Consider the following 17,726-nt stretch of genomic DNA (forward strand, 5'->3'; position numbering starts at 1 on the left):
GCACATGTTGTGGAGAGAGAAAAAAGGAAGGGCAAGTGAGTTGGAGAAATTAGGAAGGCCATGGGCACAGCTGCAAGGATCGGGTGTTCGAGTTGTCTCACCAAGGCGCCCCACCAGCCCGCCTCAGCACGGGACAACACCGCGAACTAGGCATGAGCGGCTAGAGCATTACTCCCTCCTGCCACCTTTCGGCCAAAATATCTTCTGAGCTAACCAATAACACCACAGCGTCAAACAACGTGATGGGTGCACCAGAAAGTTCAGCTTCAGTTCAGCAACACGATAACGTCACAGTGGCTAGAACAGAACACGATACCAGTTAGGCTCTTGTATTTGCCACAGCGAGACGTAATCACATTTTCTGAGCCAAGTGATGGTGCACAACATGGTGCACAACTCTAAGAGAGCACTCAGCTTCTCACATGCCACCATGGACTTCAGTTAGTAGTCTCCGATGCCGACTTATCGGTACGGTACTGTCTTATACACTAACGCAAACAGGTCGATAGGTTACTGGACCTCGCTGTTACCTGTGTGAACACTGAACACAAACACCAAACCCTCCACTGAACAATATGCTATCATCAAACGGCGTTGAGATGACACAAGAAACTCTAAGAACTATCATAGTGTTATAATGCACTATGGAACTATGCTATCAATAAAAGCTGGATACCTTCAGCTCTAAAGATGAATGCAGCTTAATAATATATTAACACGCATTTCAGAATCACAATCCAAGGCGGTATGACTTTTTCGAATAACACCCCACGCTATAGATATCAAAGGGTGCTTCAGGAATGGCAACTTGAAAATTTATCCGCACAACATGTCAGTTTGCAGGCAGGCCGGGCGCAGTGGAGCACCCCCGGCCGCCACTTGCTGACCCCCTGTCCCCGCGCGGCGGCGCTGAGCGTCCTCGGCAGCCCCGGACCCGGAGAGGGACTCCCGGAGCTGCGTCATCCGCCGACCAGAGGCCGGGCTCAGCGCCGCGCGCGCCGCCGCTCACCCGTCAGTGCCCGGCGCCGCCGCCCCGTCAGGAGCGGCCAGCACCGGGCGTTTACCGACCTCATCCGCCTCCGGCCATGGGCGGCGCGCCGGCCGCCCCCTGGCCGGTGCTGAAGCCGCCCATACGGCGGCGCGGCATGCCCCGCGGAGGTCCGCCCGGGCCGCCGCCGCCGCCCCAGCCCCCGCCGCCGCCGCCGCCGCCCCCGCCACCGCCGCCCTGACCCGGCGCCCGGTAGTCAGACGTGTAGCTTCTGCCACGCTTGTTGTCGTCAGGGCTGATCAGCGTCCGGAAACTGGCGAAGGGAGCGCAGAGTTAACTCTGAGGCACTGTCACACAACAATACAACACTCTGCCTGTGGAGAACGGTACAAGAACAACACGTCCGCAATCACATAGAATGCTTTTATACGATATGTACTGACCAAATGTGCAATGTACTGACCCAAATAAGACTTTTAGCCGCACACTCTAACACTCAGTTCACTCACAAGAGCTGGAAGAAGTTGACTACAGCCCAGAACAGTCCAAGCAGGCCCTGGACACTGAAGTAGTTGGGACTACCTCCCACCGTGCCATCTGTGAAAAGACACCAAGAGCATATTGTTTAAACTGAAACGCCTCTGTGGCCACTGCGGCAATCAGTCTCAGAGGCCAGAGCACGCATTGATCGGCATTAGCCGAGCGGAATCACTGTCGTGTACGGTAAGTATTAGGTAGCAAATTAGAAGTATGAACAGAGCTGAAAAGCTCATTTAATGCTTAGACACTCCTTATTTGATTTTACTTGTAAACAAATATTAGCATGTTTTCAAAGTAAGGGCATCAATCTTTAGAAGCAACAATAAAAATGCATGACAATATTCAGCCAAATTAAATTACAAATAAGTTGACAGTTCAATGAGTTTTAAAAATATAAAAAGACGTCTTCTGACAAATTACCTGCTGATATATATGGCATCTTCAAAATGTAACCTGCAATAAAGCAAACATCAGTGAACATAAATATAGCATATTGATTAATGCTGATAGCCAAATCTGCTGTCAGCATTTGCGAGGAGAAATAGGACCCAGGTATTATCATGGACACTGGACAGGCAACGAAGCTTCCACATGCAGACAGCCGCCACCATCGTTCAAACTTCCCAGGCACTCGCAATGATTCATCGTCCATCCATAAAACTCGATAAGTTCACCTTGCCGCTTCTTTTAAAGGCCTTAGTGCTACTGTTCCTTGCGTTTGGAAATGCCGCCTGGGGTCCGCTCTCCAAATAGGACCAGAAGAAAAAAACATAAAGTGACTGCAGTGATGCGCAACCTGCCTGATCATGGACCTCAGAGACTTGCAGGACCCTGAAAGGCTTCGCCGTCTCGGTCTCCCATCGCCACCACCACCGCCATCGGGGAGATATGGTGAATGTATAACAGCTGTGCAATGGACTCCTGGACATGCCACTAAGTTACTCCTGACAAGTCATGAATTCCAAACCACAATGGGACACCAGTAGAAGCTGAGGAAGCTGAGCGCCAAGCATCTCTCGCGCAAGAAGTCTTTAAGCCGTCAGTCATAGGCTGGAACACCCTGCCATTAGATATCATCTCTGCTGTGCCACTGTCAGGCATAGCTGGTTTGCTACCACTGGACACTGGTAGACCATGAGTACTAAGTTCTCTACTAAGGTCCACAGCCTTCCCGATATTGATATGAATTTCACCTGACCCAGTGCCCATAGGTCAAGCGACCCCATAAACTGACCCAGACTGGAAACATCCGTACACTACGCCGGACGCCCGTGAGATCCTAATCGCTAAAATACGGCGAAAGCGATTTTGCGCCGAAATTTCTGCACGATTTGCGCCGAAAGTTGGGTGTCTATGTATTTGCGCCAAAATTAGGTCACTTTTACATAAAGCACTTGTGCACATCTATCGACCAAAGCTATATCACCCAGACAGAGCGTTCCGGGTTGGAGCGTCTGAATTAGTTGATGTTTCCATAAACCCAATTCCACAGTACACGTAGCGGACTGTAGCGTCGTGCCGTGAAACAAGGATCGGGCCGGAAATTCCGGGGCCAAAAATATCGGTGCAGCGGTGTGTTCGAGACTGGCGGGCGCCAGCGAGGGCCGAGCCGGGCAGCTGAGCAGCACGTGCTCCGGCACATCAACCTCTTCTCGGCACACGGCGCAGAGCCCCGCCGGGCACCGCTTGTCCAGGCACTGTTGGCATGCCGCGGAGCGGATACGGCTGATTCGGTGCACGTACGGGAGTGAACGACCCCAGTGGCTCGCCCTCATCTGGTGCACCGAAACGGCGTCCTCTCGGTCCTCTCCGAGGATGGGGAGCGGCAAAGTGTTCCCGAAGAGTGGCTTGAATAGTGACACGGACCAGTTGTTGCGCCTTTGACGCGAGGCCGCACAATGAACCACCCTGGTCAGCGAGCGAGCATCTGAGGGCAGGGCGGCCACTTGTTTCGCCAGGGCGTCCGCAATCGCATTCCCCTCGATTCCGCAATGAGCACTGAGCAGGAGCCTGGAACCCACTGCAGGATTATTTCACAGCACTCGGCCACGTTCAACAAGGTCTTCTATACCTGTCTCCGAGCCAAGGGTGCCGGTGGAGCCCTCACCCGGGTGGACACTCCTCTGCTGAATAGACTCAGGGCAGCTCACACATTAGAGCACTAGACGACTGAGGCGAGGGACGTCTCGTCCCAAACCCTCTCCAGACTGAGACCTGCCCGCAGGGTGAATCTGCTGCTAGATTGATCAGCGTGCTGAAAAATTTGAGGCCGCCATTCACCAAAAAAATTTGCAGCCGCCCTGCGCCGAAAGTTCAGCAGCCACCACATGCTGAATTTGGCACATGCGAATACAACGGACGTGCGCTGAAATTTTCGGTGCAGTCCCGCCACTATGCTGAAAATGCTCGCCATAGCATGTATTTTTTCCAGTCTGGATCCTCAGGATCCTGATGACCAGATAAGGCGAGGTAGAGTTAAGATAAAAACACAGAACATTGAAATAACAAAAAAGCAAAAAACCTGAAGTTATATGTTACCAATATCATGATATAGTTTTTTTTTTTTTTTTTTTAAGTGCATTTATTGTCAAATAAACAGCATTACTGCCACAGTCCAGTCATCCATCACACTTCCACTCTTCCGCGATCCGCCCACAAAAGATGCAGTAAAGAGCACATGAAACTGCATAAATAGCATATCAACTAGATCATTTTCACCATTCTGAACCACAAGCCCTTCCGGCATGCCAGCGGTCGTCACCCACCACCAACCGAATACAGAGGCCGCGGAGACATTTACGTACATATGGCCCGTCGTCGGCAGCGCCCAAAGCGCGGCCCGCCCGCCGGCGGCCTCCACAGCCCGGCTCTCACGGGGCGCGGGCACGGAGCACGGAGTTGACGCACGACGCATTGCAACATCGCATTAAGAGCGGAGTTCAGCTCATCTCGTCGACAGCCCCCTCCCCCACGGTGGGGGCCCCACCCACCCACCGCGAGACGGACGCGCGGCGCGTCAGCTGACAGGTATGACACCACTCGGGTATCGGTGCCGGCGTCCGTCCCTGTTACAAATGTCAGAACGCACATCAGCGCACAGCAGCCGGATCAGCTCCACCAGGGAACGGCCACCAACACGGCCACCGCGGCGACGCAGGAAGCCGAAACGCGGCCGACGGCAGCGCAGGCCGAGCAGCCAGGCAGCGGCAGCCATTCTCCGGAGGCGGCGAGGGCGGGCAGCCCAGGTCCCCCCGACAGCAGCGACCGGGATGGCGACGACGGCGGCGGTGACGGCGGCGGCCATCACATTTCAATCGGTGCCTATGTTTTGTAGAATATTTATAACATTCCCCCATTTGTTTTCGAATTTTTCAAATTGCCTAGAGTTTTTAGCCGCCTTTTTTTCTTTCATGGCTTCTGCCCGGAGCAGGGACGTAAACAAAGGGATACTAGGGGGACGGTTCTTATTTTTGGAGCGCATTATTGTGTGTTTTGCTACCAATTTGATGAGTATTTCAATGTTTGTTTCCTTGTCACGACAAGGAAATATCCAGCTTTCAGGTGTTGTTATTAAGTTGATATTATAATGACTTTGAACATGTGATTTTAAATTATGTATAAAGTTTTGAATTATGTTGCATGTATACAGAGCGTGAAACAATGTATCGTCGTTACCACAAAGGTCGCACGCAGCAGTTTCTGTTTTTCCGATTCGGCAGAGAAAAGTTTTAGTCGCAACAATGCGGTTAATAATTCGATAATGAAGTGCATATCATGATATAGTTGATATAGTTATATAATAATATGATATAGTAATATATGATATAGTTGAGTCAAAATGCAGACCGTTTCCATTTGGTTTGGGGTTTACGCAATTTTGAGCTGCAACACAGCAATGAGCAAGTTCAGTCCTATCTACTTTTCAGTTTTAATTTCACCCATCACAAGAGCGTATTATCTTGGCAAATTACGAAATGAAAGATAAAGACCAATAGAACCCGATAAATTACAAAATAGTCGAAAAGCACTTACCTACAGCAAAGCAACCAATTATCACAAAGGTGAATGACTTGCGAATGTTTACATTTCGCTGCATAGACACGTCGATCTCATTTTCTTTAGTAATGACGTCATAATGCTGTAAACGTTTATTTGCTTATTTAAATGAGCTTTGATGGTATCTTTTGATCACTATAAATCAAATATATAATGAAATACTCACTTTGAACTACAAAAAGATTTAAACGCGAAAATGTTTGGAAAAAATGCTTAATAATAATATGTAATCAGCTTCTTTCTAGCAACAACTTTTCAGCGAACCTTGTTAATCCAGTTGTAGCAGATGCGCCATGACGAGTTTAGGAAGACGCTGCTAAATTATCGAAGTTTGAAAAGTTTATAAATAGGGGACACGTCTTGAAGGTCTTGAAAAATAGTGACTTGTTCACGGATCGGGATATATACGTAATAAAAACGTTACTTATTAATCCATATTTTTTAAAAAATAGGTCGTGGAATGACAGATTGTATGATCGTGAAAATCTTTGACAATAAATGCGTTAAGAAGACAAAGAAGTTATAGGCAAAGGCCAGGCTATATCAATATATTGATATAATTCAACCAAGGCTATAGAAATCAGTTAAGGCAAGAGCACTGCAACATATTGTATGTGAATCGAATTGCTTATTTTTGGCATTGTGATTTGAGGATCCGTCATGTCATTGTGCCATTGTGGTCATTGACATTGTATAAATGATTTTGAGGTTATTTGGCAAAAAAAACTGCAATTTGATTATTTGGGGCCAGTTTTGACATTTAAATTTCAGTTTCAACTTCACTTTAGAGCTCAATATTACCATGGTCATAGAATCTTACCAGTTACAACTTGCCACTGGGGCTCTTTCACAGCCGCTGCGAGCGTGATGCCAGCACACGTCTGACGTCACTGTGTCAAATTGGGTTTCCATGGAGACATCAACAAGCTTGTATCTCTAACACTGCCACAATTTTGATCTGTGATGTTAGCTCGTGAAACTTGCTAGCAGTGTGGTAGCAGCCGGCAGCGTCCGGTGAAACACCACCCAGGACTCTTCTTATAAATCCAATAAATCAAGATAGGATTTCTAGTGCTCTCTCAATGAGGTACAGAATACAGCTATTAATTTCTTTCTCTTATTTCAGGCTCTCACACAGTTCAGCCCATCGTATGATGATCATTCTGGGGCTCATTTTGTTAACTCCGGTGTGCATTTTTGCCAAAACCTGTATCAATATGCATTACCCATGTTGCCAAATGCTGCCTAAATAACATTTTATGAGATTGGGCACAGGGCTCAGCTAACAATTTGTGGTCACTTGTGCAATAGCATAATAACTAATTTCACTTTGTCCATGGGCCTGATACACATACCTACAGGCTACATACCCAACAAATTTAGTGTATGCACTGGTCACTGGGGCAATATAGTTTTGATAGGCAACATTTGTTTAAGTTTAAGTATCACACAGTTAAACTCTTATCAATATCTTTCCACAAAAATGCTGGTAATGTTAACACATGCTATTGAAATTGAATATGTAGGTACTTCAAGATGCCTATCCTGTCTACTAAAGTTGCGCTGAATTTGATCAGGAAACTATGCACATGGTTGCTGATCAAAATACCTACTTACTTCGCCCTTTCCCAGTTTTTGATAGATATTGGTATGATCTTGTTCTTTGTAGCACTAGTCAAAGTAATAACATTGAAGACAAGGCATCTATGTGATTTAATCCGGTCAACTATGGTTTTCTATAGCAAGTGCTTATCCCTTCTGAAATTCCTGGATATTTAGTATAATGTAGGCCCTAGCCACTATTTCTACTTCGTTTCATTAATGAACACTATATTGTTTCCCATGTAGGTATTTATTATCATTCAGTGCAATCAATACTCACACTGGACCTTCACCCAGTTGTTTTCCTCCCGCAGCCGTTCCCAGCTGGCCGTTCTCTGAGGACTGATGGCGTCCCTCGCTGGCGGAGGCGGGGCGGCGGCCCGTCCGCGTCCCGGCGAGTCAGACGCCCGGGTCAGCGCGCGCGGCTTCCTGCTGGGTCTGGCCGTACCGGCGTCCGTAGCCAGCCTCCAGCAGATGTTCTTTGATCGGGTGTTCATGGGCCACGCGCTGTTCGTGGCAGTGGTGTTCTGCGGAGCTGCCGTGGCGGTGATGCACAGCCAGTATCAGGGGCGGAAAATACAGGTCAGTGGCTACCGGGTGACGGCAAGGAACATAAGGGGGTCGGGGGTTGAGGTCAAAAGTGAGGTTGAGTGGCACCAGGGCCGAAAATGCAGGGCATGACCGCGGATCGGAGCTTGTGGTTGTTTTGTATTCATGAATACAGTTTGAGTGAGCGAGGGGAATTTCAAACGATTGACTGTTGCTTAGAAATAACAGCCGTGTATTATGGTCAAATAGAATCTCAGTTTCTTTCTGTCATGTATCATTGATATCGATATTTATCGAAACCCAAGCATACTTTTATATGATCACGAAGTAACATTCCCCAGCTTCGATGCCCAATTTGTTTGATGACCGGAGTCCGTGACCGTATATGACCTGACCCGCAGACGGCGATTCGAGCGGCGCTGCTCGGTGACGGGTTCGCCATGGGGGTCATTCTGGTGACCTCTGCCCCATCTTCGTGGCAGGCGTTCGGCTGGTGAGTGGTATTGCCGAGCCAGGGAAATAGAAGTGGGCAGCGCCTATTCTTTGCTTCTTTAGCTCTGGAAGTACATATTAATACTAGTGGGTGTTCTCTATTGGCAGGTGAATGATGCTTGTAAAGGATACGAGTTACTGCGGCATGATTGAACCTTAGGTTGAACCTCGAAGATAGTGTGACGTTTTAACCCTATTAGTGGCAGGGTCCTGGCTACCCCATATTAGTGGCAGGGGGGGGGGGCTGTTTACGACCCCCCCCTTGATATCTCGAGATCTAACCGGCCGATTTTCAAAATTCAAACGGCATTCGATTTGGCTCAACGAGATCTACATTTCTAAAAAAAATAAAATTAAAAAATGTCAATAGGGGGGTAGAGGGGGGTAAAAACGGGCAAATTGCAGATACATTTTAGACTGTTTATCACGGCCAGGTTTCTGAACCAATCTTAACGCAACTTTTCCCGATCGATAGAGAATGAACCAGGAATTCACATGGATCCTAAAAATATGCATTTTCAAAAATCATAGGCGGATACAGATCATTGAGATTGGGGGTACACAAAAAGTATAGTAAATAAGATTTTTGTTGGTACTGTTTCTAAAAAGGGTGGCAATGGTCTTGTTATGTTACAATTTTCTTATGAGAGAACGACTAAAATTGTATTGGTCATGCATAGGCGGTGTCAGGGCACCTATGTTGGGAGGTAAAAAATAACCCCCCTTTTTGGACGCCTGGATCCGCCTATTATAGCAAAAATGTGTCAAAAGAGGATGCACAATGACTTTGTATATGTTATCACATGATACCTTTCATTCACTGTTCGTAAAACTGGTGCAGCATCGTGATCTTCGCCCAAATGACTCGCTTCACGAATAGGACCCCCAATTCCCAGTGCTCTGGAGCCGCCCCTGGTAAAGTTATGAACTTGAAATTTTCAGGGAATGTGCCCAATTTAGTTTTAGGAAAAGTCAGAAAATTTCAGCATCGTAGCTTCAGCGGTTTCGGAGATATTCCCGAAAAACCTGAGGGGTGGATAAAAACAACCCCCCCTGCCACTAATAGGGTTAACCCGCGCCCCGTTGGGCTCTGCCGAGCAACGCGCCCCGTTGGGGGGGGGGGGGCATTTTGCCCCCCCCCCTAAGATCTCGAGAACCACGCAACCTAGCGACAAGCGGCAAACGGTGTTGGATAGCCCTATCAGGGAACTACCTTGTGACCCAATTTTATTGACCTAGGTCAAACCGATGACGTCACAGTGACAGGTCAGGTCAAAGGTCCAATTTTCACCGTTTACAGGCATTTCAAGAAATGCGTTGTAAAATCGAGTAAAATGCATGTCATTGAAAATCATCGATGGGGAAATGTTCTTAAAACACATATTTTGCTAGTTGAGGTCACTGATACCAGGTCAGGTCACAGAGGTCAGGTCACTGGGGGGTCACAATATGAAAGTGTCGTGTGATACATGTTTTATGGTCCATTTTACATGACAAATGCGATTATGTGGGTCAGGCAGCCTTTGGGGCCAGCTTAGGTCACGTTTTGGTCAAGGTCAGGTCAAGGTCAGGTCAAATTAGGTCAAATTTCAAAGTTGATATTTTTGCATAAAATGGGTATCGAATCGATGCAGCTCGTCACGGGGAGTTCAATGGTGGTCTTTGTTTTGCCGTACGAGGTCTAGAATCGCTAAAAATTGAGTTCCAAAATTTGACGTCATCATTTTTGAACAGTTTTTTCGCTATAACTTGGCCAAAAAACGAGATATCGATCTGAAATTTTGTGTGTATATAGAAGAGCGCTGGGAATATCACATATATTCCGGTTTTTTCGAAATTCGGAAAAATTTTGGATTTGGATTTGGAACTCAATTTTTAGCGATTCTAGACCTCGTACGGCAAAACAAAGACCACCATTGAACTCCCCGTTTTTAGTTTTTTCTAAAAAAAATCAATTTTTTGAAATTTTTTGGGTCAAAAACCCAAAATTTTGAAAATCCGAGATAGCAGTTTTGTAGCGCCGCTTTTTGTCTATTAGACCATATAAAGAACTTTGAAATTGCTTGATAACTGTAGATTTGGTGAGCGTTTCAAGATTGCATGTTTTTTGCTCATTTTTGCTCGAACATGACCTCAGTTTGACCTCAATAACTCCTGACCTAAGGTGACCTAAGACTTGAAATTTGGTGTGAAGGTGTCAAATTGATGCCCGGAAAGGTACTGAAAATTTGGTGGCGCTGCGCGCCGCCGTTTTCTTGCTATTCAGGAAAACCACAGGGGGGCCAAAATGCCCCCCCCCCAACGGGGCGAGGGTTAATTTGATGATCGATATAAAAAGTGTGTTTGGCAGGCAACAGTAATAAGTAACCGATGTCTGTCTTTGTCGAACCAATCTCTATGTTGTCTAATCACACATAAGTGTCTTTGTTTATCTAACACAAGTCTGTGTCTGTGCCCGTGTTCGCCCCTCCACTGACGCCGTGCCGTGACCGCCGCCAGGTACGCGATGATTCTGTGCGCGTTCCACTACTCCGAGTACCTGGCCACGGCGCTCACCAATCCCCAGTCGGTCAGCAACGATTCGTTCCTGCTGAACCACAGCTGGGCCTACTCTGTAGCGGCCGCCTCTAGCTGGGCGGAGTTCTGGCTCGAGCGCGCGCTGTTCCCAGGTCAGTCGGGGTGCGGTGTGTAGGGCAGGGGACGACACTTTGCCCTGGCGTGGCTCAGACTGTTCGTGTGTGTTGGGCTATTTGGTGAGATGTGGGCTTGAGAGTGTTTTGAGAGCGATGTTCTTATATAATATCCGTTATGACAAGTTTGAACCATCACGATCATTTCACTGAACCATCGCCCGTGTCTCCGCCTGCAAGGCTTTCGTCTGACGCCTGTAACCTCCACGTTACCTCCGGCAGGCCTGAAGGAGTTCAGCTTCACCATCGGTCTGGGTCTGCTGCTCTGCGTCTCCGGCGAGATTATCAGGAAGCTGGCCATGTTCACGGCCCGCACCAACTTCAACCACATAGTGCAGGTGTGTGCTGCCGGCGGCCGCACAGAACATTATATTTCATTACAAATTCCACTCAAATATGCAGATTGCAGTTATAGATAAAACGTACTGCTCGTTTGACCCTATGGGCTATAATCGTCGTGTGTTGAGTCAGGTTCGTTGACCGTTTTGATATGTCTTCCATACATCTCAAACAAGACGATCAAGCATTAGAGTCTGTTTTCTAGGCGTATGTGTGTTTGTCATTCCGTACGTGAAAGAATTTGGAGGCCAGACCCCCCCTCTCCCCGTTAATCCACATCAAGTACTTGTGCATCCCACTTGATCTGGATGACATCTCTTCTCCTCTTCATCAGAACGAGAAGCGTCCGGACCACCAGCTAGTGACTCACGGCGTCTACAGCTGGTTCCGACATCCCAGCTACGTCGGCTGGTTCTGGTGGAGCGTCGGCACGCAGGTGGGTGCATGATACTAGCGACACCTATATTACACTTACCATCTGGTTCCGTAGATAGCGACCGGCAGATGGCGTTGCAAGCGGAAGCCGGCTTGAGAGGAAGAGATCTGAGATGCAGAGTTTTTATCAGTTTTCTTAGACTGGGCATATTGTGCTGACAGTGATTTATCACTACCTCATGCGGCATAAGTTTTTCTCGTGGCCTAAAATATTGCATTATTCGTTTATTCATCTAACACATGTCGGATCAAAATAATCAAATCAGTAGCGACCATAGCAGCAGCTGTCCAGCTGAAGGCCACTGCAGAGTGCAGCTCCAGACAACTGTCACTGTTACCGTCCTTCTGACACCTGTCTATCTCCGTCAGCTGATCCTGAACAACCCCATCTGTCTGGTGGGCTACACGGCCGCCTCCTGGACTTTCTTCAGAGACCGGGTCCGGTACGAGGAGGCCACGCTGATCAGCTTCTTCGGTCACGCGTATCTCGAGTACCAGCAGCGTGTGGGTACCGGTCTGCCCGGCATTGCCGGGTACCAGCTGCAGCGACGGCCCCAGTGACGGCAGCGAGAGAGCGTTGTGACGTCATCGGTGGAACACTGTGACGCCATCGGTGGAACGCTGCACGTCACTGGTGGAGCGTTGTGACGTCATCGGTGGAACGCTGCACGTCACTGTTGGAACGTTGTTACGTCATCGCTGGCACGCTGTGGCCTCGATAAAGGTAAGCTCTGCGCCCAACAGTGTTACGACTTACAATGATCTGTGAGGCTGCAGCCCACCCAGGAATACACTCGACTCGGCTATAGGAAAGGATCTCTGATTGAGTAAAGACTTGCTACACTGGTGAAGGACACGGTCGGGTCGCAGACTGGTCGGGTGGAGGACCCATCCGTGGAAGGCTCGAGTTGACCCACCATGAGCGGCATGGTGGACATGAGGAGAGGCACACCGTTATGTCGTGGGGTGGTGAGAAGCCAAACAGCTGGCTGTCATCTCAATCTGCTGATCCAGTGGCAGAACTGTGAACTCTCGCTTCGGATATCTCGCGCAGAAAGACCTCTGCTGTGAAGACCTGCTCGAGTTTGAGCAGCGATTGAGTTTTGTTTATAGTGTGTCAGTGGGGACGTTAGTGGCCCAATTGTGCAAAATATGTCCATTTTAACCTTGCCATACGGTCGGCGTTGCGTGAGGTCATATCGGTTTGATGTGATGTTTGGGGATATCTCTATAATTGCGAGGGACCGACTCCGTCCCAAACGCTACTTATGGAGGTTTGAGATGGTTTGCTATTACCATTGTGCTACACGGGCTGCTCCAGTATAACTAATATTTATCGTAATTATGGCGCGTTTTCTGATGTTTTTTTTTATAGAAGAAAATGAATCCTGCAGGATCACTCGGCTATTATTGTTTTCTTTGAGAGCGTTGCTGTTTGATATTAACCTCGTTTTGTAACTCTTGTCGCATTACCATTTTTCTACACTTTCTTGGACTTTGTAACATTCTTTCCAGACCTTGTAACGGTGCATGTGCTGCGTATAACTCTAATGCAACTGTTTTGACATGGGAGTAATGAACTACTCACTGCCGCTGACCAGTATGCTGGTCAGTAATTGTGTTGATATTGCAGTTTGCCGCTGTATTCCCAGTGGAACAGTCCATTCCGGATGGAGTAACACTGGAATCGACCCTGCAGATGGTCGTACCTAAGTGCGCTTTTAGATACTGCGATATGTGGAGGCTAGTTATCGCTCCTGTTGTGCCCTCACCGGTGACTTTTTCGGCGTTCGGTCGTGGTATCGTTAACACAAGACGTCATTCTAGTCACTAACTGTCGCTCGCCATTTGTGTAAGATCTTTGTTGAAAAGACTGAAGAGAATACAATTGAATAACAGTATTACTTATTTGCGACTGAAAATGTACTGATAACTGATCAACATCGTAAGCTGAACCTCGTAATCGCAAGCTGCTGACTGTCAGTCAACCCATCCGCCACCTATAGATTAGTAAGCTGCACTTCCTCGGTTGTAGCCACTCAGTGAGTTTTAACCACAAACTCCGACTTCTCTCTCCCTTTGTCCTTCCCCGAAGTCCCACGTCTCCCTAGTCCCCTCCCCCCCCCCACCGTACCGGAGCCATGCTAATTTGCCTGTAAATGAGGTAACTCACACCCCACCCGCCGCTCGGCTTTATTCCGCGGCCCGCCCCGCTGACACCAGATTTGTCCGTTTGAGTGACACGGCCGGCGGCGGCGGCGTCCGGTCGCGGTCAGAGCTGACCTCTGACCCGGTGGGGGGGGGGGAGGGAGGACGTGCAGGTGGGTGGCTCGTCGGACTCAGCTCCAACAGCTGATGGGTTGGTTGAGCTGAGTGGGCGGGCTCGTCGCTAAAGGTGTGAGGTCTGAGGCGAGATTTGTCGTGAGACCAGTCATTAGTTTTGTTGGCGCGAGGGGGGGGGGGGGGGGGTTGGAAGAGCGAGGTCAATGTGATATCGAGTCGGGGCGATGATCATCTTCCGTCGCCTGTTCACTCTCAGAGGTGCAGAACCATTCAATGCCAGCGGTCACATTATACGTATATTATCCGGACAGGGCGAAGAAGAGCGACAGGCCAGGTAGCAGTGTCTGTCTGAACCGGACGGCTGCGCTCTTGCCCAGTGGCCAGTGAGCGGTCATGTGTTCACGGTTGTGCCACCCGTCAGCCATTTGCTGTCGGGTGCTGACAGTGCTCGCTGGACTTGAGCTGACGGCTTCCGCTGCCGCTAAACCGAAATCTGTCGAACAGTGCAAACGGGGGTCGCCGGTTAGGGACGGAGGGTGGGCAAACAGAAAAAAACGCGAACGCTGCAAACTGCGCAGCGTAGGTCGTGGGCTCATGTCAAGTTTACGTCTATTTCTGCTGGTTCGATACATTCGCCTTCCAGTCTTGTTTAGCGCAAATGCTCAAATCTAGCCACAGTAACTTGCGATCGCCTGGGCTTATGCTAACAGTGTCCGGCCGTAGTCGTTCCCTGGCATTGTTCTATCCCGTCTCGGACACGCCTGCCGCCGTCTCCGGCACGACTCTCTCCCTTACCTCCCGCTCTCCCGCCTCCCCCCGGCCACCCCGGTGTTCCTGTGGTCCCACAGAACAGGGGTGGGCTCCCAGGAGCACATTACGCCTGCCGATCACCGGCGAACCCGACACCACACCGGCACACCTGTGGGTCTGGTTCCCGGGCCGCCAACGACGACGGTACGGCCGGTACGACTACGGCGGTCCAACAACGGCATGGGGGAGGGTGGGGGCGGCCAACGACGGCAGGGACGTAGCCAAGGGGGTGGGGGGCGACGGGGGCCATCACCACGTTCAACAACGTTTTGTGACGATCACCAACGTTCAACAACCGCACTGCGTACAGTGGACAACCTGCGGCGGGGGGGGGGGGGGGGGGGAGGTAGTGCCGACTGCCGATGGACCTCTGCCGACGTCTGCTTCGATCGTGTTGCATTATGATTTATGCTTATAGGTAATTAAAATAATCAAAGCAGAGCAAAAAGTCGCTAAAAGGTGATAGGGTCTGATTCGGTTTGCTGTATTGTAGCGAGTCGGAACAGCAGGCTCGTAACTCGTAAGTCGTATGACGGAAAACGCAAAGCTTAGTTTCAATCCCAGCCAAGAGATGACAGGCATGCATGTACCGGTTACGCGGTAATCTAGATCACCAGCCGATAACGCAACGGGTGGCTCTGGTGAGGGATCAGGAGCCAGGGCCAATCCAAACAGGACCTGATTGGGTGACCGGCAGGCGGACGTCAGACAGCTAAAAAACAAGCGACCAGCTGGAAACCTTGCTTGCAGACCACTGGAATCTTGCACCTCGCTCAACTCTGCATACGACTATAATGGCTGTGCTCAGCCCTGCCACCAGCTCGGGAGAGCTCAAAACCGATCACTTCGATATCAGGCTAACCTAGCCAGTTAGCTCAACTCAGCTGCCCTGTCGGCTGTCCAGCTCCAATCCTCACTGAAGCTCTTATCGCAGTCAGGTCCCACCAAAACGTTTCTCAATTCGTTCAGACAGCTTGCCTATCCTATACCTACAGGAAGGCTATAGCTCTGCAAGAATATATAACGCAGTCATGCTCGGGGTAAATAATCAATTAAGCCGTTTATAAGAGTTAAGATATGCCTGAAGTCTAGTTGTAGAAAGAAAAATACCTGACTCTGAAGTTCATCAAACCTCGACCCGTTGGGTCAGAGGCTTTACAGCTTTGTTTTAAGGACGAGTTATTTAACCCTCGCCCTGGCAGGGCATTTTTCATAACACGGCCTGGCAGGGGGGGGGGGGGGTTCGATGCGACCCGCCTCCCTCGCGATTGGCTCCTATGGCACCTAGAAACACAAAATTTGGTAGGTAGGTGGGTCCCCTGGAGTTCTCGCCCCTGTGCAAATTTGGTTGCTCTAGGTCAATATTTAGGGGGGTTTTGGGGGCATAAATGTAAACATTTCGCTAAAAACAGGTCAAAGGTTTTTCGCTTATAACTTTTGATCTAGGTAATTAAGATAGAGCAAAAAGAAAAGCACCAGTGAGCTCAGCACGTCAAGGCGCGTCAAATGTATACTTTTTAGCTTGCTTAAGTGTACTTAAAGTTTTTCTTAAATTGTAAGTAAACTTAAATTAATAAATTAAGTTCAAGTTAACCAAATTGCATCATATCGCATTCGATTCGACTGATCACCAGGAGCACAATGATACCATTTTTAAGCTCTAGCGTCATTATGTGCCAAGTTATTGGCAAAAACGTCATTTGACCTCAGTTGACCTCATTTGACCTGACCCATGGATAAGTACACCAAACAAAGAAGCACCAAAGACCTGCTGTTAAGTACTGTGGTTTCAAAGCACAAAAGTGATAGAACGAAGCGGATATCTCCAGTATTTTCTGAATTTAGTATTTTCCCGTAGGCTTAACATTACGACGTAATGACCTCTAACTGACCTCAGGTCAGTGACCTCAAAAAACCCGAAATATATGTTATACAACTCGGTGAACTTAGCACATCCTGAAAGTTTGAAGGAAATCAGTCCAAAACTGTGAGTTGGGCAGGTGCAAAAAGAAAATTGAAATTTGACCATGACCTTGTACCGGTTTTTCTGACCTGGTGACCTGACCCAAGGTCACCCGGACCTGAAATTTTCAGGTCATATGTAAAAAGGTTGCCCCATAGGCTGTGCCAAATTTAGCGGCGCTGCGCGCCGCCGTTTTTACGCTATCTTCGAAAAACCTTAGGGGGGGGGGTCGCATCGACCCCCCTGCCAGGGCGAGGGTTAATACCTATGATAATAATATGAAAATACCTACGAGTTATTTTAATACCTACCTATGCCTGTAAAAATACTTTCCTACACCGAATATAAGTTATAACGTCAGCAATTGAGTGATGTGCGATGCGTGAACATTAGCAAGTGAAGTTACCTTAAGCGAATGTGTTTAACAGATACCAGGCTTTTACTTTAACGATTTGTGTTGTGAAGCGTCTAGAAACCATTTGATTTATCCATACCGATAGGTAGGTAGGCAGGCATTCGACATCAGTCCCGAAAAATGGCTCAGGCTTCAGGTATACGATCTAAAGGAATAGGATTCACAAATCATTAGGTATTCGTCTTCTTTTATGGTTAACTTGCATGTAAAAGTCGTGTGAGCTTTATATTGACATCGAAGCTCGTAATAGGTATTTACACTGAATACTGATTGCAAATAATGCAAAAGGATGATTTAACCGAAAAAAGTCAATTACATTCACAGCACCGAACACGGGACACACATGTCATGTCCACAGGCACGTAGCTAGGATTTGGCCAAGGGAGGGGCGGAGGAACCCCGGGGGCCTCCTTTCTACAGAGGGCCTCCTCCCTAAAGGGGCCTCCTTTCTACAGAGGGTCTCATGCCTACATAATTACATATACAACATAATGCAGACTTTTGTTCAGCTTTCATATGGCCAGCGCCGGCCATTCTTATAAAGAAAAGAACGGAGGGACGCTC

General features: G+C 48.5%; 2 protein-coding genes across 4 annotated transcripts; one reads left to right on the top strand and one right to left on the bottom strand.

Annotated features, from left to right (window-relative positions):
- Positions 1-313: 313 nt before the first annotated feature.
- LOC122364373 (putative glycine-rich cell wall structural protein 1) lies at positions 314-5,615 on the bottom strand. Of its 2 annotated transcripts, none has more exons than XM_043334679.1 (4): positions 5,561-5,615; positions 1,949-1,981; positions 1,498-1,585; positions 314-1,301 (listed from the first exon to the last, which is right to left on the bottom strand). In XM_043334679.1, the coding sequence occupies exons 2-4, from the start codon at positions 1,965-1,967 to the stop codon at positions 1,070-1,072; spliced, it is 339 nt and encodes a 112-aa protein (XP_043190614.1). In that variant the 5' UTR covers positions 1,968-1,981; positions 5,561-5,615; the 3' UTR covers positions 314-1,069. The 2 variants fall into 2 exon arrangements, with proteins under 2 accessions (XP_043190614.1, XP_043190615.1); XM_043334680.1 differs by having other exon boundaries at positions 5,565-5,588.
- A 294-nt stretch (positions 5,616-5,909) lies between these two features.
- Positions 5,910-13,592, top strand: LOC122364374 (protein-S-isoprenylcysteine O-methyltransferase-like). 2 transcript variants are annotated; one of them, XM_043334683.1, is made up of 7 exons: positions 5,910-5,992; positions 7,501-7,768; positions 8,137-8,228; positions 10,727-10,896; positions 11,140-11,255; positions 11,591-11,692; positions 12,061-13,592. In XM_043334683.1, the coding sequence occupies exons 2-7, from the start codon at positions 7,532-7,534 to the stop codon at positions 12,250-12,252; spliced, it is 909 nt and encodes a 302-aa protein (XP_043190618.1). In that variant the 5' UTR covers positions 5,910-5,992; positions 7,501-7,531; the 3' UTR covers positions 12,253-13,592. The 2 variants fall into 2 exon arrangements, with proteins under 2 accessions (XP_043190618.1, XP_043190616.1); XM_043334681.1 differs by lacking the exon at positions 5,910-5,992 and adding an exon at positions 6,089-6,194.
- The last annotated feature ends 4,134 nt before the right edge of the window (positions 13,593-17,726 follow it).

The sequence above is a fragment of the Amphibalanus amphitrite genome, unplaced genomic scaffold, assembly GCF_019059575.1.
Source record: "Amphibalanus amphitrite isolate SeventyFive unplaced genomic scaffold, NRLGWU_Aamphi_draft 000672F_arrow, whole genome shotgun sequence".
In the NCBI taxonomy this organism is placed as follows: domain Eukaryota; kingdom Metazoa; phylum Arthropoda; class Thecostraca; order Balanomorpha; family Balanidae; genus Amphibalanus; species Amphibalanus amphitrite.